A 22245-nucleotide genomic window follows, 5' to 3' on the forward strand; every position below is an offset into this window, starting at 1 on the left:
TACCACCCTCTGCATGAAAAAGTTGCCCCTTAGATCTCTTTTATATCTTTCCCCTCTCACCCTAAACCTATGCCCTCAAGTTCTGGACTCCCCGATCCCAGGGAAAGGACTTTGTCTATTTATCCTATCCATGCCCCTCATAATTTTGTAAACCTCTATAAGGTCACCCCTCAGCCTCTGCTCCAGGGAAAACAGCCCCAGCCTGTTCAGCCTCTCCCTACAGCTCAAATCCTCCAACCCTGGCAACGTCCTTGTAAATCTTTTCTGAACCCTTTCAAGTTTCACAACATCTTTCCGATAGGAAGGAGACCAGAATTGCATGCAATATTCCAACAGTGGCCTAACCAATATCCTGTACAGCCACAACATGACCTCCCAACTCCTATACTCAATACTCTGACCAATAAAGGAAAGCATACCAAACGCCTTCTTCACTATTCTATCTATGTGCGACTCCACTTTCAAGGAGCTATGAACCTGCACTCCAAGGTCTCTTTGTTCAGCAACACTCCCTAGGACCTTACCATTAAGTGTATAAGTCCTGCTAAGATTTGCTTTCCCAAAATGCAGCACCTCACATGTATCCGAATTAAACTCCATCTGCCACTTCTCAGCCCATTGGCCCATCTGGTCCAGATCCTGTTGTAATCTGAGATAACCCTCTTCGCTGTCCACTACACCTCCAATTTTGGTGTCATCTGCAAACTTACTAATTGTACCTCTTATGCTCGCGTTCAAATCATTTATGTAAATGACAAAAAGTAGAGGGCCCAGCACCGATCCTTGTGGCACTCCACTGGTCACAGGCCTCCAGTCTGAAAAACAACCCTCCACCAACACCCTCTGTCTTCTACTTTTGAGCCAGTTCTGTATCCAAATGGCTAGTTCTCCCTGTATTCCAAGAGATCTAACCTTGCTAATCAGTCTCCCATGGGGAACCTTGTGGAACGCCTTACTGAAGTCCATATAGATCACATCTACTGCTCTGCCCTCATCAATCTTCTTTGTTACTTCTTCAAAAAAAGTCAATCAAGTTTGTGAGACATGATTTCCCACGCACATGAACTTCAATGACTGGACCTTCCCCCTTCCACTGCAAGTTCCTCTCCATACCTGGCCCTGGGTAGATGTACCAAACCCCGACAACAAGAGGGCAACACACCCTTCTGGACTCTCACTTTTTGCTGCACAGATTAAGTTACATTTTCACATCGTGATGTAATTATCACGGCTTGGCACAGCAACTGCTCTGCCCAGGACCGTAAGAAACTGTAGAGAGTTGTGAACACAGCCCAGTCCATCGCACAAACCAACCTTTCATCCATTGACTCCATCTGCACTTCCCACTGCCTCAGGAAGGCAGCCAACATTAAAAAAGACTCCTCCCACCCCGGTTATAATCTCTTCCAACCTTGTCCGTCAGGCAGAAGATACAAAAGGTTAAACACACGCACCAACAGATTCAAGTACAGCTTCTTCCCTGTGGTTATTAGACTGCTGAATGGGTCTCCCAAATTTCAAAGCTAAGGTTGATCTTGCTCTCTATGCACCTTCTCTGCAGCCATAACACTGTATTCCTCGCTCTGTTCTATTACCCTAATGTACTTTGTATGGTATGATTGGCCTGTACTGCACACAAAACTTTTCACTGTACCCAGGTACATGTGACAATAATAAATCAAATTTAAAAAAATTATCACATGTTCTTGAACACCACTTCACCATGAAATTATATATGACATTGCTTCTTCCAAAGCAATCACACAAGAGAGAAATAACATCAGTTCTGACTCAGCTGATAGTCTCTCACCCGAGTCAAAGGGCGTGGCTTCAACTTCCACATCAAACACTTGAGGAGAAAATCGAGATCGATATTTCAGTGCAGTGGTAAGGCAATGCTGCATGGTGGGAGGTATTGTTATTAAGGCCATGGGGGACGTAAAAGGCCATTGGAACTATTTAGAAGAAAAAGTGAATATCGATCCCTTCACAAACTTCACTGAAATAGTGATTATCTGGTCATTACCTTATTTCTATTTGCGGGAGCTGACTGTATGAAAATTGGTTGTCCACGTCTCCTACATTACAAAAGAATCACTTTGGGTTGTCCTAATGATATGAATGGTGCTACAGAAATGCAAGTCCTTCCCTCTGTTGTATCAAAGATGAGACCCATAATGTCCTAATTTTGTAAGGAAGAGAAACAGAAGTCCTGCAAGGAGGCTTCGAGGTGGACTGAGTGGGTAAGCACATGGAGTACAATGTGACAAATTGTGAGGTTATACATTTCAGTATGAAAAACAGAGGGATGAGTATTTAAATGGTGATTTATTGGGAAGTGTGGATGTACAAAGGGATCTGTACACCTTGTATACCAGTCAATGAAAGTAGACATGCAGGTGCAGTAAGCAATTAGGAAGGTACGTGCTACATTGGCCTTCATGGCTAAAGAATGAGAGTTCAGAAGTAAAAATGTCTATTGATGTGATATAGGACCTTGGCGAGACTACATTGGAATACTGTGGACAATTTTTGTCTCCCTACCTAAGAAAGGATATACAGGGAGTGCAGTGGAGATTCACTAGACTGATACCTGAGATGGACTGTCCAGCGAGGAGAGATTGGTTCACCTTGGGCCTGTACTCACTCAAGTTTCACAGGATAAGAGGGATCTAATTGAAATGTATAAAATTCCAACAGAGGCTGGACAGACTAGATGCAGGGAGGATGTTTCCTCTGGCTGGGGAGTCTAGAACTAGGGGAGACAGTCTCAGTATTTGGGGTAGACCATTTAGGACTGAGATGAGGAGAACGTTCTTCACTCAAAGGTTAATGAAGCTGTGAAATTCTCTACCACACGACATGGTCACTGAAAATATTAAAGGAAGAAACTGATACGTTTTTAGATATTAAAGGCATCAAGGGGTATCAGGAAAAGCAGGAATATGGTATTGAGATAGAGGCTCAGCCATGATCATAATGAAAGGCAGAGCTGGATTGATGGGCCAAATGGCCTACTCCTGCTCCTACTGTCCAAGTTTCTATGTTTAACATAGTACAGCATCCCAAAGTGCTTCATAACAGCATAGTCGAGCAGAGTCCGATACCGAGGTCCCTGGGCAGGTGACTGAACGTTTCTCATGAGGACGCCTCGTAAAGATCAAAGAGGTGGAGAGGTTTACACAGCTCAGTGAGCAGACCCTATTGCTGGCAGAGAAATGATTAAAATCAAAAATGCACGAGAAACCAGAATCAGAGATCTTGGAGGGTTTTGGGGCTGGAGGACATTTCAAAGATAGAAAGGACCAAGAAGTTCAAAAACAAGGGTGAGAAATCTAAACGTAAATTTCTGAGGTGGGAGCTTACGGCAGTCAATGCAAGCACGGGGGGTGGGGGGGATGGATGTGGGTGCATTAATTTAAGGGCAGTAGTATTGCAATGAGCTAAAGTGGATACCGCCTTTTCAGCTGTGATCCCTTGTCCCGAAGGGATCTATGAAAACTTTCAGATCTCTGTATTCTTGTCTGCAATGGCCAGTATGCAATCTCTGCTGCTGCCTTCCTGTAGGACAGTGACACTGAATTTCCAAGCTTGTCCAGGGGCCCCCTGGGGTCATGGGTATTTTTAGCACATGCCTGGGAACATGTTGGGGAATTTCTGGAATGCATCAAGACTTTGTAAAGCGAAGTCAGCCTAGACTATGCATGTGGTTAGACCCTAACCTCTTCCTACTCAAACTGCCTCCTCCCTATGTATTTACCTCCTCCCATCTTGGCTGAAAAATGTGTTGCTGGAAAAGCGCAGCAGGTCAGGCAGCATCCAAGGAGCAGGAGAATCGACGTTTCGGGCATAAGCCTTTCTTCAGGAATGAGGAAGGTGTGCCAAGCAGGCTAAGATAAAAGATAGGGAGGAGGGACTTGGGGGAGGGGCGTTGGGAATGCGATAGGTGGAAGGAGATTAAGGTGAGGGTGATAGGCCGGAGAGGGGGTGTGGGCGGAGAGGTCGGGAAGAAGATTGCAGGTCATGAAGGTGGTGCTGAGTTCGAGGGCTGGGACTGAGATAAGGTAGGGGGAGGGGAAATGAGGAAGCTGGAGAAATCTGCATTCATCCCTTGTGGTTGGAGGGTTCCTAGGCTGAAGATGAGGCGCTCTTCCTCCAGGCGTCGTGTTGCTATAGTCTGGCGATGGAGGAGGCCAAGGACCTGCATATCCTTGGCGGAGTGGGAGGGGGAGTTAAAGTGTTCAGCCACCAGGCAGTTGGGTTGGTTGGTGCGGGTGTCCCAGAGGTGTTCTCTGAAACGTTCCGCAAATAGGCGGCCTGTCTCCCCAAAGTAGAAGAGGCCACATCGGGTACAGCGGATGCAGTAAATGATGTGTGTGGAGGTGCAGGTGAATTTGTGATGGATATGGAAGGATCCCTTGGGGCCTTGGAGGGAAGTGGGGGGGGAGGTGTGGGCGCAAGTTTTGCATTTCTTGCGGTTGCAGGGAAAGGTGCCAGGAGTGGAGGTTGGGTTGGTGGGGGGTGTGGACCTGACGAGGGAGCCGTGGACGGAGTGGTCTTTCCGGAACGCTGATAGGGGAGGGGAGGGAAATATTTCCTTGGTGGTGGGGTCCGTTTGGAGGTAGCGGAAATGACAAAGGATGATACGATGTATCTGGAGGTTGGTGGGGTGGTAGGTGAGGACCAGTGGCGTTCTGTCCTGGTGGCGATTGGAGGGGCGGGGCTCAAGGGCAGACGAGCGGGAAGTGGAGGAGATGCAATGGAGGGCATCGTCGATCATGTCTGAGGGGAATTTGCGGTCTTTGAAGAAGGAGGCCATCTGGGTTGTTCGGTATTGGAATTGGTCCTCCTGGGAGCAGATGTGGCGGAGGCAACGGAATTGGGAATATGGGGTGGCGTTTTTACAGGGGGCAGAGTGGGAGGAGGTGTAATCTAGGTAGCTGTGGGAGTCGGTCGGTTTATAGTAAATGTCCGTTGTTGAGTCGGTCGCCCGAGATAGAAATGGAGAGGTCTAGGAAGGGGAGGGAGAAGTCTGAGACGGTCCAGGTAAATTTGAGGTCGGGGTGGAAGGTGTTAGTAAAGTGGATGAACTGTTCAACCTCCTCGTGGGAGCACGAGGTAGCGCCGATACAGTCATCGATGTAGCGGAGGAAAAAGTGCCAGTGTAGCTGCAGAAGATGGACTCCTCCCATCTTGGTCCTTTATCCCGCCAGCACGCATTCCCTTCTGCACTTCATTGCTATCTCTTCCACACTGTCAAACTACATCTTTATTTCAGGGCTACTCAAACAGCGAGGCGCAACTCAGAGAAAACACAGAGTCATAAAGCTCACGGCTCCCATGGAATTCCGACCAAGTATCAGCAGGGTAAATGCTCCCTGTCATGGGATAGTCTAGGACCAAGTGGCATTGTCTCAGAATAAAGAGGCACCAAGTTAGAATGCAGAACAGTACAGCAGAGTACAGGCCCTTTGACCCTCGGTGTTGCGTTGATCTTTTATCCTGCAAACCATAACCACCTGCCTGCGCTTGGTCCATATTCCTCTAAACATTTCCTATTCATGTACTTATCCAAATGTCTTTTAAACATCGTACCCATACCTACCAATTCCTCAACAAGTTCAATCCACACACAAAGCATCCTCTGTGTAAAAAAATTGCCTCACGTGTCTTTTTAAATCTTTCTCCTCTCACTTTAAAAATATGAACAAACTGACTGGGTGCAGGGTGTACACACGGCTGAATCACATGGCACTGAAGTCTCTGTACTCGAGCGCAGACGTTTGAAGAACTCCATCTTCAGATTGTCACAGACCTGGAGGGAACAGTCTTTTCGGAATGACAAAACAGCCCCCCCGCCCTCTCCCCCTCCCCTGTCCTCACCTTCCACCCCACTAACCTCCGCATACAATGCATCATCCTCCGCCACTTCCGCCATTTCCAAATGGAACCCACCACCAGAGATATATTTTCCTCCTCACCCCAATCGACGTTTCAAAAAGATCATTCCATCTGCGACTCCCTCATCAGGTCCACACCCCACTCCTGGCACCTTCCCCTGCCACCACAGGAAGGGAAAAAACTGCTCCCACACCACTCCCCTCACCTCTGTCCAAGGCCCCAAGGATTCCTTCCACATCCGTCAGAAATGTACCTGCACCTCTCCCAATGTTATCTACTGTATCTGTTGCGCCCGGTGTGGTCTCCTCTATATCGGGGAAGCAGGACGCCTTCTAGCGGATCATTTCAGAGAATATCTCTGGGACACCCTCACCCACCAACCCCACCGCCCCATGGCTGAATACTTCAACTCCCCCTCCCACTCCGTCAAGGACATGCAGGTCCTGGGCCTCCTCCACCGCCGAACTGTTACCATCTGACGCCTGGAGGAGGAACGCCTCATATTCCACCTTGGGATCGTCAACCACATGGATAAATGTGGATTTCAACATTTCCTCATTTCCCCTCCCCTCATATTATCCCAGTCACAAGCCTCCAACTTGGCACCGCCCTCCAGACCTGTCCATCACTCCCCCCTCTGACCTATCACCTTCTCTGTCACCTTCATCCACCTATCACTTTCTCAGCTACCAACCCCCCAAAACCTCACCCCCACCCATTTATCTCTCAGCCCTGACCCACAAGCCTCATTTCTGATGAAGGGCTTATGCCCGAAATGTTGATTCTCCTGCTCCTTGGATGCTGCCTGACCTGCTGTGCTTTTCCAGCACCACACTCTCAACTCTGATTTCCAGCATCTGCAGCCCTCACTTTCTCCTTGTCTACATTACAACAGAGACAATGTTTCAAACATATTGTAGAAAGTTCTTACTTTCTCTCTTTCATATTCCTTTTCAGGAAATTCCGGGACGTATTTCTGGACTGGGGCATCAAAATCCAGCTTTCCGGCTTCCCAGAGCTTGGCAACAGCAGTCGCGGTAAGGGATTTGCTGATACTGGCAATACGCATGACTGTCTCCGGATTACACAACACCCGGTTTTCCACATCGGCATATCCCAGGCCTTAAAGCAAGTCAGAATAACAAATGAAAAGAGCTTCTTCAGGAACAGTGCAGACCCAATGACATCAAGCCTTGGGCTGACAATTGACACACAACATTCAAGCGCCAGGTGACGACACAATCTAACAATCTCCCCTTGATCACTGAATCCCCATTATCAACATCCCTGTGGAGATCCAGGTACCATTAACTAGAAACTGAACTGGACCAGACATACAAACACTAAGGCCACAGAAGCAGGTTAGAGGTTGGGAATTCTGCAGTGAGCAACTCCTTTGATTGCTCCCTAGACATGGTAGAGGTCAGAGTATTGAGTACAGGAGTTGGGAGGTCACGTTGCGGTTGTAGAGGACATTGGTAAGGCCACTGTTTGAATATTGCGTGCAATTCTGGTCTCCTTCCTATCGGAAAGATGTTGTGAAACTTGAAAGGGTTCAGAAAAGGTTTACAAGGATGTTGCCAGGGTTGGAGAGTTTGAGCTATAGGGAGAGGCCGAACAGGCTGGGGCTGTTTTCCCTGGAGCGTCAAGAGGCTGAGGGATGACCTTAGAGAGGTTTATAAAATTATGAGGGGCATGGATAGGGTAATTAGGCAAAGTCTTTTCCCTGGGATCAGGGAGTCCAGAACTAGAGGGCATAGGTTTAGGGTGAGAGGGGAAAGATATAAAAGAGACCTAAGGGGCAACTTTTTCACACAGAGGGTGGTATGTGTATGGAATGAGCTGCCAGAGGAAGTGGTGGAGGCTAGTACAATGGCAACATTTAAAAGACTTCTGGATGGGTATAGGAATAGGAAGGGTTTGGAGGGATATGGGCTGGGTGCTGGCAAATGGGACTAGATTGGGTTGGGATATCTGGTCAGCATGGACGGGTTGGACCAAAGGGTCTGTTTCCATGCTGTACATCTCTATGACTCTATGAGGCAGTTGCAGGGTGACCAAGATTGAGGACACAATATTCTGAAAGAGGAGGCAAAAAGAAAGAAGTGCAGTATCATTATTAATAGAGAAAGGTATCAGCGCAGTGTTGAGTAGCAACAGAGATGCAATACAGAATCTAAGGGAAACAATTCACAAGTAGGATTCATCAATAGGACCCCAGTTAGTTATAGAGTCATTGTCTCACTTCAGCACAAAGTATAAACTCGGGAAATAATGGAGGTATGTAAGAAGGGCACTACAATTGTCATGAGTGATTTTAATATTCATATTGACTAGACAAATGAAATAGGTAATGGTAACATGCAAGACAAATTTCTAGAGTGCTTTATGGGATTGTTTCTTAGAGAAATACGTTGTAGAATCCACCCAGGAACAGACTATTTTAGGGGACTAATAAGAGATCGTTTGTTAAGGATCCTTTAGGGGGTTGCGATCACAATTTGCTAGAATTTCAAATTCAGTTTGAAGTAGAGCATCAAATCAGTGTCTTCAACTTAAATAAACGACAATGCAGAGAGGTATGAAGCCAGAGTCGTCTAAAGCAGGCAGGGAAAATAGACTACGGGGATGGAGAGTGGGAGAACAGTGGCAGACACTTAATCAGACATTTCGTCATAGAGTCAGAGAGACATACAGTCATAGAGACAAAGAGAGTCAGAGAGACATAGAGTCATAGAATCATAGTCATAGAGACATAGAGTCATAGTCATAGAGACATACAGAACACAGAGACATAGAGAGTCATAGAGTCATAAAGTCATAGAGTCATACAGTCATAGAGTCATAGAGACATAGAGTCATAGAGTTTTAGTGTCATAGAGACAGAGTCATAGAATCATAGAGACATAGTGTCATAGAGAGAGTCATAGAGACATAGAATCATAGAGACAGTGTCATAGAGTCATAGAGTCAGAGGGACATAGAGTCATAGAGACAGAGTTTTAGTATCATAGAGACATATATAGAATCATGGAGACATAGAGAATCATAGAGTTTTAGTGTCATAGAAACATAGAGTCAGAGAAACGTAGTCATAGAATCATGGAGACAAAGTGTCATAGAGTCATATAGACATAGTCATAGAATCCTAGAGACATAGTGTCATAGAGTCTTATAGTCATAGAGACAGAGTCAGACAGATATAGAGTCATAGAGACATAGAGTTATGGAGTCATGGAGACTAAGAAAGTCATAGACTTTTAGTGTCATAGACATAGAGTCAGAGAGACATAGTGTCGTAGAGTCGGAGAGACATAGAGCCATAGAGTCATACAGACATGGAGTCATGGAGTCATAGAAACATGGAGACATAGTGTCATAGAGACATAGAGAGTCATAGACTTTTAGTGTCATAGAGACATAGAGTCAGAGAGACATAGAGTCATAGAATCATGGAGACATAGTGTCATAGAGTCATAGAGATAGAGTCATAGAAACATAGAGTCAGAGAGACAAAGAGTCCCAGAGTCATAGAGACATAGTCTTAGAATCTGAGAGACATAGTGTCATAGAGCCTTAGAGTCTTAAGAGTCATAGAGACATAGCGACAGAATCATAGAGACATACAGTTAGAGAGACATAGAGTCATAGAGACATTGAGTCATAGGGACAGAATCACAGAGTTATGGAGACATAGAGTCAGAGAGTCATAGAGATGTATAGCAAGAAAACAGACCCTTTGGTACAACGTGTCTATGCCAACCAGATATCCCAACCCAATCTAGTCCCACCTGCCAGCACTTGGCCCGTATCCCTCCAAACCCTTCCTATCCATATACCCAAACAGATGCCTTTGAAATGATGCAATTGTACCAGCCTCCACCACTTCTTCTGGCAGCTCATTCCATACACGTACCATCCTCTGCATGAAAATGTTGCCCCTTAGGTCTCTTTCCCCTCTCACCCCAAACCTATGCCCTCTAGTTCTGGACTCCCCGATCCCAGGAAAAATACTTTGTCTATTCATCCTATCCATGCCCCTCATAATTTTGTAAACATCTATAAGGTCACCCCTCAGCCTCTTGACGCTCCAGGAAAAACAACCCCAGCCTGTTCAGCGTCTTCCTATAGCTCAAATCCTCCAACCCTGGCAACATCCTTGTAAATCTTTTCTGAACCCTTTCAAGTTTCACAACATCCTTCCGATAGGAAGGAGACCAGAATTGCACACAATATTCCAAAAGTGGCCTAACCAAAGCCCTGTACAGCCGCAACATGACCTCCCAATTCCCGTACTCAGTACTCTGACCAATAAAGGAAAGCATACCAAACACCTTCTTCACTATCCTATCTACATTCAAGGAGCTATGAATGAGCACTCCAAGGTATCTTTGTTCAGCAACATTCCCTTGGACCTTACATACTGAATCAGAACAAATTCCTCTCTATCTAAACCCTTAACACTGACCCTCTGAAGAGCATCCCACCCAGACCCACCACTCTACCCTAGCCCTGTATCACCGCCTTTCCCATGGCTAATCCACCTGGCCTGCTCATCCCTGAACACTATGGGCAATTTAGCTTGGCCAATTCACCTAACCTGCACATCTTTGGACTGAAGGAGGAAACCGAAGCATCCAGAGGAAAACCAGCAGGCGTGTGGAGAATGTGCAAACTCCATACAGGCAGTCGCCCGAGGGGGGAATCAAACCAGGATCCTGGCACTAAGAGGCAGCAGTGCTAACCACTGAGCATCAGGGAGCCCAGGCTGACAGATAAGACCACAAATGTCAGAGGTTCTGTTCACTCTGAGAGCTGGCTCTGAGGGAGCTGGATCAGTGTCAAGGACTGTCTATACATAAACAAAGGTGATGGGATACCTGCCTCTGTGGATCTATTTCAATTGCCGCCATGCAACCATCAGGTTGATGTGAAGGATTTCCCACCTCACTTTTGAAAGTAGAGCTGCGGAGATCTGATTTATCCTGGTACACGGTAGTTCCTTATCCAATATAAGTGAAAACAGATAGCTCCTCTTTTGTCATTTTGCCGCTAATGGTGATCAAAATGGCTGCTGGACTTTCCCCATATTACAGAAGCAATTCATAATCTGAGAGACATTTGGTTGTAAAAAGTATTATAAAAACGCAAGCTCTTTATTTAATAAAGGATTATAGGTAACATTATCTAGGTAATAATGGTAAATATAAAGAGGATGTCAAGGTAACTTGGAACCACAAAATGAATACTGTAGTTTCTTTCCCTTTCCATGGTATGTTTTAATCATTCACATTGATTCTCACCCTCTTCACTAGAAACATCTAACCATGATGGTCACAATTAAGGCAATACAAACCTTCCGACCAAACTTCCTTTCCATTCACAGAAACACCGATGACAATCCCAGGGGCTCCCACTTCATCCTACAAGAGAGAATACCCAAAGTCAGCTCTCAGAGAGTCACAGAATCCCTATAGTGCAGATAGAGGCCATTCAGCCCCATTGACTCTACACTGTCCTTCCAAACAATATCCCAGCCAGACCCACCCCTTTCCCCATATTAACCATAGCTAATCCACTTAGTTTACATTGTCTTGGACACTAAGGAACAATTTAGCATGGCCAATATACCTAGTCTGCACATCCTTGGACTGTGGGAGGAAACCGGAGCACACAGAGGAAACCCACACAGACACGGGGAGAATGTGCAAACTCCACACAGACAGTCACTTTGGGTCCCTAGCCTGTGAGGTATCAGTGCTAACAACTGAGCCATCATGCTGCCCATTGGTGAGAGAATGCACACCTCGTTTAGCAGCCACTAACAAGATTGACTAATGTTAAATTTTCCGATATGAAAGATGAGAGTTCATTTTGTCAGTCCAATCTATTACTCAGGCATCCACCTGTTAATGAATCAATTAGATGTTGAAGCTACTTAAACAGTGCGTCAAAAACGCGTGTCATCCACAGAAAAGAACTTCAGAACGGCCTCACAGTAAAAATCACCTCATCTTGAAGCACCGAGTTAGACAGGCCATATGATCCAAGGTTTAACTTGTGACCCACCAGTTGGATCAGTTTCTCAACATCATTCACCCACCATTGCTCTACATTTCTTGCGTTACTTCCAATAAAACAAGTGGTGAGGCAAAATATTTTCTCTCTCGAGGATCATGAATCTTCAGAATTCTCTTCCTGAAAAGGTGGTGGAAGTAAAGTCATTAAGTTTTTTTTTACAGCAGAGGTAGATAGATTCGTGGTAAGCAAGGGGGTGAAAGATTAATGGGGGGTAAGCATGAATCTGAAGTTGAGGTTATAACCAGATCAGCCATGACCTTATTGAATGACAGAGCAGCCTCAAAGGTCCAAACAGCGTCCCCCTGCTGGAACCTATTCATCGTCTCACGTCCACCACTGAATCAAAGAATTTTCAACCTCAACGTCCCAGCTGGCTCCTAGCTGAGGTATCAGTTCCACATTGTCTGCATCGCAAAAACCCACTGACTTTCAGGCCTCACATGCTTGAATTCCCTTCCCATGCCCAGCTTCCCTCAGCCACCTCCAGCTATAAGTCACCTTTCCTTATTTTTATACTCCATTACCTTTGAAATGAAGGCCAACAGGGAACGTGGACTATACAAGGCACTACTTAAACCACACCTGGAATACTGTGAACAGGTTTGAACCCCTTTTCTAAGGAAATACATATTGGCACTGGAAGCAGTCCAGAGAAGGTTCGCTAGGTTGATCCTGGGAGTGGAAGGATTTTCTTATGAGAGAAGATAATGTAGACAGGAGCTCTACTCGTTGGAGTTTAGAAGAATGAGAGGCAATCTTATTGCAACATACAAGATTCTTAGGGAGTCAGGCAGGGTAGATGCAAAGAGGTTATTTCCTCTTGCTGGAGAGTCCAGGACCAGATGACATAATCTCAGTGTGAGGGGCTACCCATTTAAGATAGAAAGGGGACTTCATTTTCCTCACAGAGTGTATTGCATGCATGGAATTCTCTACTGCAGAAGGCTGTCAAGGCTGGGCCATTAACTATATTGAAGGCTGAGAGAGCCAGAGCTTTAATCAGAAAGGGAGTCAAGGGTTTTGGAGAAAAGACAGGAAAGTGGAGAGTATTATCAGGTCATCCATGATGTCACTGAGGGGCAGAGCAGTGTCGATGGGCCAAATGGCCTACTTCTGTTCCTACTTCTTATAGTCTTTCCCAGTATTTCTTTGGCTCAATACTGATTAGATTTCTGTGAAGTGCCCTGGGACATTTTCGTAGGATTATACGTTAGGTGTTGAGGTCACATTTTTGGAGGGATGGGTCTCACTTTTTAAAGAGCCGCCTGATTCTCGCATCATTGAATTATATGTGATTCAGTCACTAGTTTTGCCAGATGACCTGCCTCCATTTTCAAAGATTGAAGGCCCTTAATTCAACAACAACTGCAAGGCAATATACACCAAATTCTGCTCGGTGGATTGGACATTGTTAGGAAACTTTTACTAAGCTTTGAAATATGGCGGTTTCAAGAACAGGTCAAGAGGCTGGAAATTCTGCAATGAGTAACTCACCTCCTGACTCCCGAAAGCCGATCCACCATCTTCAGAATGTGATGGAATACTCCCCACTTGCCTGGATGGTGCAGTTCCAATGACACTCAAGAAACTTGACACCATCCAGGACAAAGGGGCTTGTGTGACTGGCATCACATCCACTCCCTCCACCAGTGAAACAACGTACCAGTGATGTGTACTCACTGCAAATCACCAACGCTCTTTTGATGGAATCTTCCAAACCTGCGACCTCTACCGTCCAGAACTAGGATCCCCATAATGGAAGTTAGGACCCCAAGTGGAGCTGTGAGCTAAAGTTTGTGGCTGTGACTCCTAAGCAAATAATGACTACCATGGAGCTCTGACCAAGTTACAAAGGCCATGTTTACATTCAAACCATATCACAATATCTTCAGTGTCGTTGGGTCACAGTCCTGGAAGTCCCTTCCGAACAGCATTTCAGTCCTACCACTATCTGGACTGAAGCATTTTAAGGAGACAGCACACCAGGACCTTTGCAAAGGACAATTAGGGATGAACAGTAAATGGTAAGAATACATAACCATGTCTGCATCCCATGAATGAATAAAAGTAAAATCCTGCACAATAAAATTAAGGTGCTTGTTTACTCAACATTCAGTGCAACAAAGTGGAAAGATGGCAGGGTTTCATCAAGCTCTGGTCTACTGTTACTCCTCACTCCTGCCACTCCACAGGAGCATTGGCTACAGATCCAACTCAATTGTTAGAATGCTCTTGTAATCAGCCTGAAGCACTGAAAAAGATAGTCAAGATTTTTTAATCACATGCAAATCATCAACTTTTCTGTAGTTTCTGTAGAGCTGTGTGAATTACAAAAGGATGTGTGGTATGGTTAATGTGATTTGAGCAGCTAGAAAGTGTAGAACTATGGTCTGCTGTAAAAGATTGGCTTCAATGCTGCATGCTGGATGTTTAAAGATTTGGTGTCGAGCTGTACGTAATGCTAAACATATTTGGACTGAGTACAAAATGAGCTTGCATTGATATGTAAGATGGGATCGTAAGCCGAAGACTCCAAGTAGATGTCCAAAATTTCCATGGTGTTACTTTGAAGAACAGGCATTCTAAGTCAATATTTATCCCTCAACTAGCATTGCTAGAACATAGTTCATTGCTTCTTTGAGCAGTTGAGTTGTAAGTGCTTGACTATCTTGCTCCATCCAACACAGCAGTGACTGCATTTCAAAACTATTTTGTTGTCTGTAAAGCAATTTGGGAAGGCCAAAGAGGTCTTGGAAAATGCTTGATAAACAAACATACTTTTTCCTAACAGCAATCATAGCTAAGGTCATTGTAACCATCCAGCCTCATTTCTTGATACCCTAACTATCCAGTATTTTACCTTAAAGTAATGAAATTATAAGGGGGAGATGGTGCCATACTAACAATGTCTCTGCAAGAGTAATCCAGAAGCCCAGGGGGGTAAAAACAATGACTGCAGATGCTGGAAACCAGATTCTGGATTAGTGGTGCTGGAAGAGCGCAGCAATTCAGGCAGCATCCGACGAGCAGCAAAATCGACGTTTCAGGTAAAAGCCCTTCATCAGGAATACAGGCAGAGAGCCTGAAGTGTGGAGAGATAAGCTAGAGGAGGGTGGAGGTGGGGAGAAAGTAGCATAGAGTACAATAGGTGAGTGGGGGAGGAGATGAAGGTGATAGGTCAGGGAGGAGAGGGCGGAGTGGATAGGTGGAAAAGGAGCTAGGCAGGTCAGACAAGTCCGGACAGGTCAAGGGGACAGTGCGGGCTGGAAGTTTGAAACTAGGATGAGGTGGGGGAAGGGGAAATGAGGAAGCTGTTGAAGTCCACATTGATGCCCTGGGGTTGAAGTGTTCCGAGGCGGAAGATGAGGCGTTCTTCCTCCAGGCGTCTGGTGGTGAGGGAGCGGCGGTGAAGGAGGCCCAGGACCTCCATGTCCTCGGCAGAGTGGGAGGGGGAGTTGAAATGTTGGGCCACGGGGCGGTTTGGTTGATTGGTGCGGGTGTCTCGGAGATGTTCCCTAAAGCGCTCTGCTAGGAGGCGCCCAGTCTCCACAATGTAGAGGAGACCGCATCGGGAGCAACGGATACAATAAATGATATTAGTGGATGTGCAGGTAAAACTTTGATGGATGTGGAAGGCTCCTTTAGGGCCTTGGATGGAGGTGAGGGAGGAGGCGTGGGCACAGGTTTTACAGTTCCTGCAGTGGCAGGGGAAAGTGCCAGGATGGGAGGGAACTGTAAAACCTCCCTCACCTCTATCCAAGGCCCTAAAGGAGCCTTCCACATCCATCAAAGTTTTACCTGCACATCCACTAATATCATTTATTGTATCCGTTGCTCCCGATGCGGTCTCCTCTACATTGTGGAGACTGGGCGCCTCCTAGCAGAGCGCTTTAGGGAACATCTCCGAGACACCCGCACCAATCAACCAAACCGCCCCGTCGCCCAACATTTCAACTCCCCCTCCCACTCTGCCGAGGATATGGAGGTGCTGGGGCTCCTCCACCGCCGCTCCCTCACCACCAGACGCATGGAAGAAGAACGCCTCATCTTCCGCCTCGGAACACTTCAACCCCAGGGCATCAACGTGGACTTCAACAGCTTCCTCATTTCCCCTTCCCCCACCTCATCCTAGTTTCAAACTTCCAGCCCGCACTGTCCCCTTGACCTGTCCGGACTTGTCCGACCTGCCCAGCTCCTTTTCCACCTATCCACTCCACCCTCTCCTCCCTGACCTATCACCTTCATCTCCTCCCCCACTCACCTATTGTACTCTAGGCTACTCTATCCCCACCCCCACCCTCCTCTAGCTTATCTCTCCACGCTTCAGGCTCTCTGCCTTTATTCCTGATGAAGGGCTTTTGCCCGAAATGTTGATTTTGCTGCTCGCCGGATGCTGCCTGAATTGCTGTGCTCTTCCAGCACCACTGATCCATAATCCAGAAGCCCAGACTAATGCTTTAAAGGACATGGGTTCAAATCCCATCACAACCATTAGCGAAATTTAAATCCAATTAATGAAACTTGGATTGAAAATGGTGGTTGGTTGATTGTGTCGCCATAGTCTTACCAGACGAGAGGGGCTGCTCTGTCATTAGAGAGAGAAGCGACTGGTGGTGATTTAACCTGAGGGCCACCAGACTTTAGGTGAGGGAAGAGGTTGAGAATCAGAGTCCTTCATGGTAACCTCAAACCGGTAATGGGAATTGAACCCATGCTGTTGGCATCACAGTGCTCTGTAAACCAACAATCCAGCCAACTGAGCTAAACCAGTGGTATTCGTGAAGCTAACATTGATTGTTGTAAAAACTTGGTCACTAACATCCTTTAGGGAAGGAAGCTGCTATTCTTAAAAGCAACCTCAAAACCACCATAATGTGGTTGCCTCTTAATTCCCTCTCAAATTAGATTAGATTAGATTAGATTACTTAGTGAGGAAACAGGCCCTTCGGCCCAACAAGTCCACACCGTCCCGCCGAAGCGCACCCACCCAGACCCATTCCCCTACATTTACCCCTGCACCTAACACTGCAGGCAATTTAGCATGGCCAATTCACCTAACCTGCACATTTTTTGGACTGTGGGAGGAAACCGGAGCACCCGAAGGAAACCCACGCAGACACGGGGAGAATGTGCAAACTCCACACAGTCAGTCGCCTGAGGTAAGCCACATAGCTGTGGTCGAGTAAGCCACATAGCTGAAGGAGTGGATTACAAATACTGACCTTACTAATGACTTCCACATCTCATGAAATAAAGGAGAAATAAAGATAAACATTTGGAGTAGTTTGCCAGAATGCATTGAGGCATTATCGAAATTAAACTTTTCACCAGTTGTAATAATATTCTGCTTTCACTTTATCTCTACCACTTCATACTTTAAAACCTTAATGATGCTGTCTCTTAACTAGATGCTATTACAAAATCTCATCTTTCCTCATTCTTTTTACACTTGTAATCCTATTTGGGTTTTCATAATGCACAGGGCATGGCTGCAAAAAACTTGGATGGATGAAATGAAAGGAGTTTTCATGAAGGATGAAGCTATTTGCAACTTCTAATCTATTCTCCTGTTAATCACTGCCGTTTGCTCCCTGTTGACAAAATCACATGGAGAAATTGGAAACACTTGGATTTAAGGAACAGACAGAAATATGCATTGTGAAACACAAAAGCTGAGTGAAAGGAAAAGTGTATTCAATACTAAAAGACATGCTTCCACCACCCTGACACTCTTCACTTCCCATTTCCAGTACTAACTTTACATAATATGAATCTATTACTGATTCTATTTCAATACGGTACACATAGTTTTAATTCAGACGTGTTGGGCAATAAGTGTCGCCGACTAAGCCAGCAATATGCGATGAACAAATATGAAAACGAATAGCGGTGGCCTTTAGAAAAAGCAAAGCGTTTTAAAATCTTCATTAGCTTACAAATGGAAATACAAAAGGCTTTCCTGACTTGATTCCTGCCTAATATTGATGAAATGTAAACCGTGCCCTTTGCACTTTCACCTACATTTCTGCATCTTAATGCTCAGATATTGTTACTGGGGGAAAGAAAGTAGTTGCTCAGCTCACAACTGTACCAAGCGTGGAGCTGCATGAAGATAGACCCCTGCACTATGATGTGGCCAGCGGAGACAATTTCAGGGTCTTAACAGCAGCATGACCTATGGCTGAGTGATGACATTCTTAGCTTAGTCAAAACGGTTGGTTTCGGTTGGGTTGAGTTTGGGCCCCGCCCCAGATAATCTCAATGAGCTGCAGCTCTGAAGCCTGGGTTGACATCTAGAGGGATACTTTTAGCAATGGGTGCTCCATCCAGCAGAGTATGTGAAGTTGTTTAGCCTTGGTTGCAAACCATCTCTGCAGAAGGTGTCCTGAAGATTAGCAAGGTTATATGAACTTGGTGCAGCTCTTCTTTCCTGATAACTCAAGGGTGTTGTGTTCTGCCTCTACTGCAGGTTCTACCAGAAGAATTAATGTAGAACTTGTAAAAGGAATATATTGTACTGATTGTAAAACATCAAAAGTACCTAGTTTTGCTCCATTAATAGCACAGCATAAGTCTTTGTGTGGAATTAATGTCAAATATACCTACATGGTGACTGATACACTTTTTGAACTTATCACAAAATATCACTCCAAATATTGTTTACGATGTGGTTTAATGATGAAATTAGGACGGAAGGTAACATCTGTTACACATTTTAAATGATCAAACTTTACTTTTCTCACACTGTTTTGAATGAAAGGGAATACCTGAAAAGCTAAAATGGTATCGTGTTGCAAACTATTACTGTTTAGACTTCCCTCTGATTGACAAAATTGCGTATGTGCCAAATACTCACAGAAAAAAAAAATTAAAATTAATGACACCAACTAACTTGACGAGATGGCAACCAGCAAAGTTAACTGGAACTTGTGAACTTCATACTTGTGAAGCTGTGTGGCCAAAAGGTGCACCTTCTGGGTTTGAGTTGTGATAGAATTGGGGCACTTTGAACAAAAACAAATCTGTTCTTATAACATGTTCCATCTTACAGACATTCTAAGAACCTTTTGTACATTAATGGGGACACTGTTTGCGCATCATAAATAGTTAAAAGCAAAGGTTAGATGAATTTCCAAAAAATATTCAGGGCATAACATTGTTGTGCCTGATAACAGATTTGACAGTTATTAACAAAATACTCAGATTGCTGTTATCTAATTTAAAGGGTCTTTTAAGCATTGCTCACAAAATTCAAAATAAAATCAGTGTATACACATATGATGTAACCGTGAACGTCCTTATAGAGCACTAACACCACATCTTGTTCACATCCTCAGCGGGTTTGGGAGGAGGCGGAGGAGGGGCTGTTAAGCAAACTGGAGCGTTATAGTCCCTTGCCTTCTTCTCCACTTGATTCAAGAGGCTCTTGTAGCCAGATAGCTCTTGCTCCAGCCCGTTCTTCACCGCCACCAGAGTCTGAAAATCAGTGGTCTGCGCTTCGATCTTCTTATCCAGGGACTTGTTGTACTCCTTGATCCGGCTGATCTCCCGCTCCTTCTCCTGCAGGTGGTTCTTGTGCATCTCGTCCCGCAGCCGCAGGTCAGTCACCATGTTGCGGTAGATCTCGGTCTCCTTCTTGATCTTCTGCAGCGGCACGCTGTTCTCCTCGAACTTGTGGCGGTAGCGCTGCAGCTCCTCCTTGTTGCGGCGGGCCATCTGGTCGTACTCCTGGCGCATGTTGCGCAGGGCCTGCTCCAGGTCCAGGGTGCTGCTCTCCGCCTGGTCCAGGTTCTGCAGGTTGTCCACCTTCTGCTGCCAGTAGATGCGCTCCTGGTCGCGCACCAGCTTGAGCTGAGCCAGCTGGGCCTCCAGCAGCTTGTACTGGCACTGGAGCTTCTCCAGGCCCGCAGTCGCGTCCTCGTAGCTCTTCTTCAGGTGCTGGAAGTCACGGTCGAATTCCCGCTTCAGCTGGCACTCCTTCTCCAGCCTGGCCTTGAGCTTGTCCTTCTCCAGTTTGAGGAGCACCAGCTCGTTCTGGATCTCATCCACTCTGGCTTGGAAATCCTGGTAGTCTTTCTGGTAAGCTTTCTCCACTGCTATGAACTCCTCTTTCTCCAGCTTCTTGAGCTCAGCCAGGAGCTCCTTGTTCTTGCGCTGCAGGTTCAGCACAGTGTTGTTGATGTACTTGGCAAAGCGCTCATTCAGCTCCTTGATCTGCTCCTTGCCCTCCTGCATGCCCTCCTGGAGGTCCTTCTCGGCAACCTCGCAGGCAGCCACCTCATTCTGCCGCTCCTGGCAGGGGGCGGCGGTCGTGCAGGTGGCCGAGCCCGGCGACGAGGTCCTAGAGCAGGAAAACATCCCTGTGTGCACTCAGCCCCCAACCTGAAGCAATAGCACCACGGACCGTTGGAGACAAGGGAGACAGCGACAGGGGGCGGGGCGAGGGGCGCGCGGCCCCGCCTCCCATTCAAACCACGCCCGATACTGGCCCCGCCCCCCCTTCACAACCATGGGCCACGCCCATATTTGACACCCCTCACCGTCCCCGCTTCCCATTCAAGCCGCCCCTCCCACATCATAACCCCGCCCCCCCATTCAACTTCGCCCACGTCAAAGCCCCGCCCCGCTCAAACCGCGCCCAATTTGATCTGATCCTGACCCCGCGGTATTCAAAAGTTGCCAGACGCTGACTCCGCCCACAACAAAAACACCGCCCCACGTCAGCTCAAGCCACGCCCCACGACCCCTACTCAAGCCCCGCCCAGCATTGGCTCCTTTGTTACGACACAGACGCAGGCTCCGCCCACACCCACGTTGCTGCCCCTGAAATACACACGATGCCCCTGGCAAACCCGCCCCGACTCCCTCTCTAGCCAGCATGACAACCCCTCCCCCATACTATCTGCACCCCACCCCAATTCAAACCCTGGGCCACACAAGCCTCTCCATCCCATAATCTCCTCCCCATTCCACCAAACCCTCACTATGCCTTTCCGCACGCCACTTACTCTCCCGTCCATCCCCACTCCATCCCCTTCCCCACTCGCCCACTCCATCCCCTTCCCCACTCGCCCATGTCATCCCCATCCCCACTCCATCCCCTTCCCCACTCGCCCACGCCATCCCCTTCCCCACTCCCCCAAGCCATCCTCTTCCCCACTTGCCCACGTCATCCCCTTCCCCACTCCATCCCCTTCCCCACTCCATCCCCTTCCCCACTCCATCCCCTTCCCCACTCCATCCTCTTCCTCACTCCCCCACGCCATCCTCTTCCCCACTTGCCCACGTCATCCTCTTCCCCACTCCCCCACGCCATCCCCTTCCCCACTCCCCCACGCCATCCCCTTCCCCACTCCCCCACGCCATCCCCTTCCCCACTCCCCCACGCCATCCCCTTCCCCACTCCCCACTCCCCCACGCCATCCCATTCCCCACTCCATCGCTTTCCCCAATCCCCCACGCCATCCCCTTCCCCAACGCTATCCTCTTCACCACTCCCCCACGCCATCCCCTTCCCCACTCCCCCAACGCTATCCTCTTCACCACTCCCCCACGCCATCCCATTCCCCACTCCATCGCTTTCCCCAATCCCCCACGCCATCCCCTTCCCCACTCCCCCACGCTATTCCCATTCCCCCACGCTATCCCCATTCCCCCACGCTATCCCCACGCTATCCCCATTCCCCCACGTGATCCCCTTCCCCACTCCCCCACGCCAACCCCTTCCCCACGCTATTCCCGTACCCCCACGCTATTCCCGTACCCCCACGCTATTCCCGTACCCCCACGCTATCCCCATTCCCCACTCCTCCACGCCATCCCCTTCCCCCACGCCATCCCCATTCCCCCACGCTATCCCCATTCCCCATTCTCCCACGCCATCCCCTTCCCCACTCCCCACTCCCCCACGCCATCCCCTTCCCCACTCCCCCACGCCATCCCCTTCCCCACTCCCCCACGCCATCCCCTTCCCCACACTATCCCTTCCCCACTCCTCCACGCCATCCCCTTCCCCCACGCCATCCCCATTCCCCCATGCTATCCCCTTCCCCACTCTCCCATGCCATCCCCTTCCCCACTCCCCCACGCCATCCCTTTCCCCACACTATTCCTGTTCCCCCACACAATCCCTTCCCCACTCTCCCACGCCATCCCCTTCCCCACGCTCTTCCCATTTCCCCACGCTATTCCCGTTTCCCCACGCTATTCCCGTTCCCCCACGCTACCCGCTTCCCCACTCCCCCATGCCATCCCCTTCCCCAC

At 47.5% G+C, this 22245-nt stretch overlaps 2 protein-coding genes across 2 annotated transcripts in view; both read right to left on the bottom strand.

Moving 5' to 3' along the window:
• lactb (lactamase, beta) overlaps window positions 1-22245 on the bottom strand; it is a 69530-nt gene that overhangs the window by 27618 nt on the left and 19667 nt on the right. Inside the window, exons 2-3 of the mRNA XM_087981956.1 lie at window positions 11258-11324; window positions 6833-7023 (exon numbers count right to left, since the gene is read on the bottom strand). Coding sequence (XP_087838082.1) covers window positions 6833-7023; window positions 11258-11324 — 258 coding nt within the window. The remainder of the gene's footprint in view (window positions 1-6832; window positions 7024-11257; window positions 11325-22245) is intronic.
• On the bottom strand, window positions 18639-20417 carry LOC122542623 (vimentin-like). Its single transcript, XM_043680601.2, has one exon. The coding sequence runs from the start codon at window positions 20338-20340 to the stop codon at window positions 19291-19293; it is 1050 nt and encodes a 349-aa protein (XP_043536536.1). The 5' UTR covers window positions 20341-20417; the 3' UTR covers window positions 18639-19290.

Source organism: Chiloscyllium plagiosum, unplaced genomic scaffold (assembly GCF_037043375.1).
Source record: "Chiloscyllium plagiosum isolate Xiang-an unplaced genomic scaffold, Cpla_swu_hap1 HiC_scaffold_42, whole genome shotgun sequence".
Taxonomy (NCBI): domain Eukaryota; kingdom Metazoa; phylum Chordata; class Chondrichthyes; order Orectolobiformes; family Hemiscylliidae; genus Chiloscyllium; species Chiloscyllium plagiosum.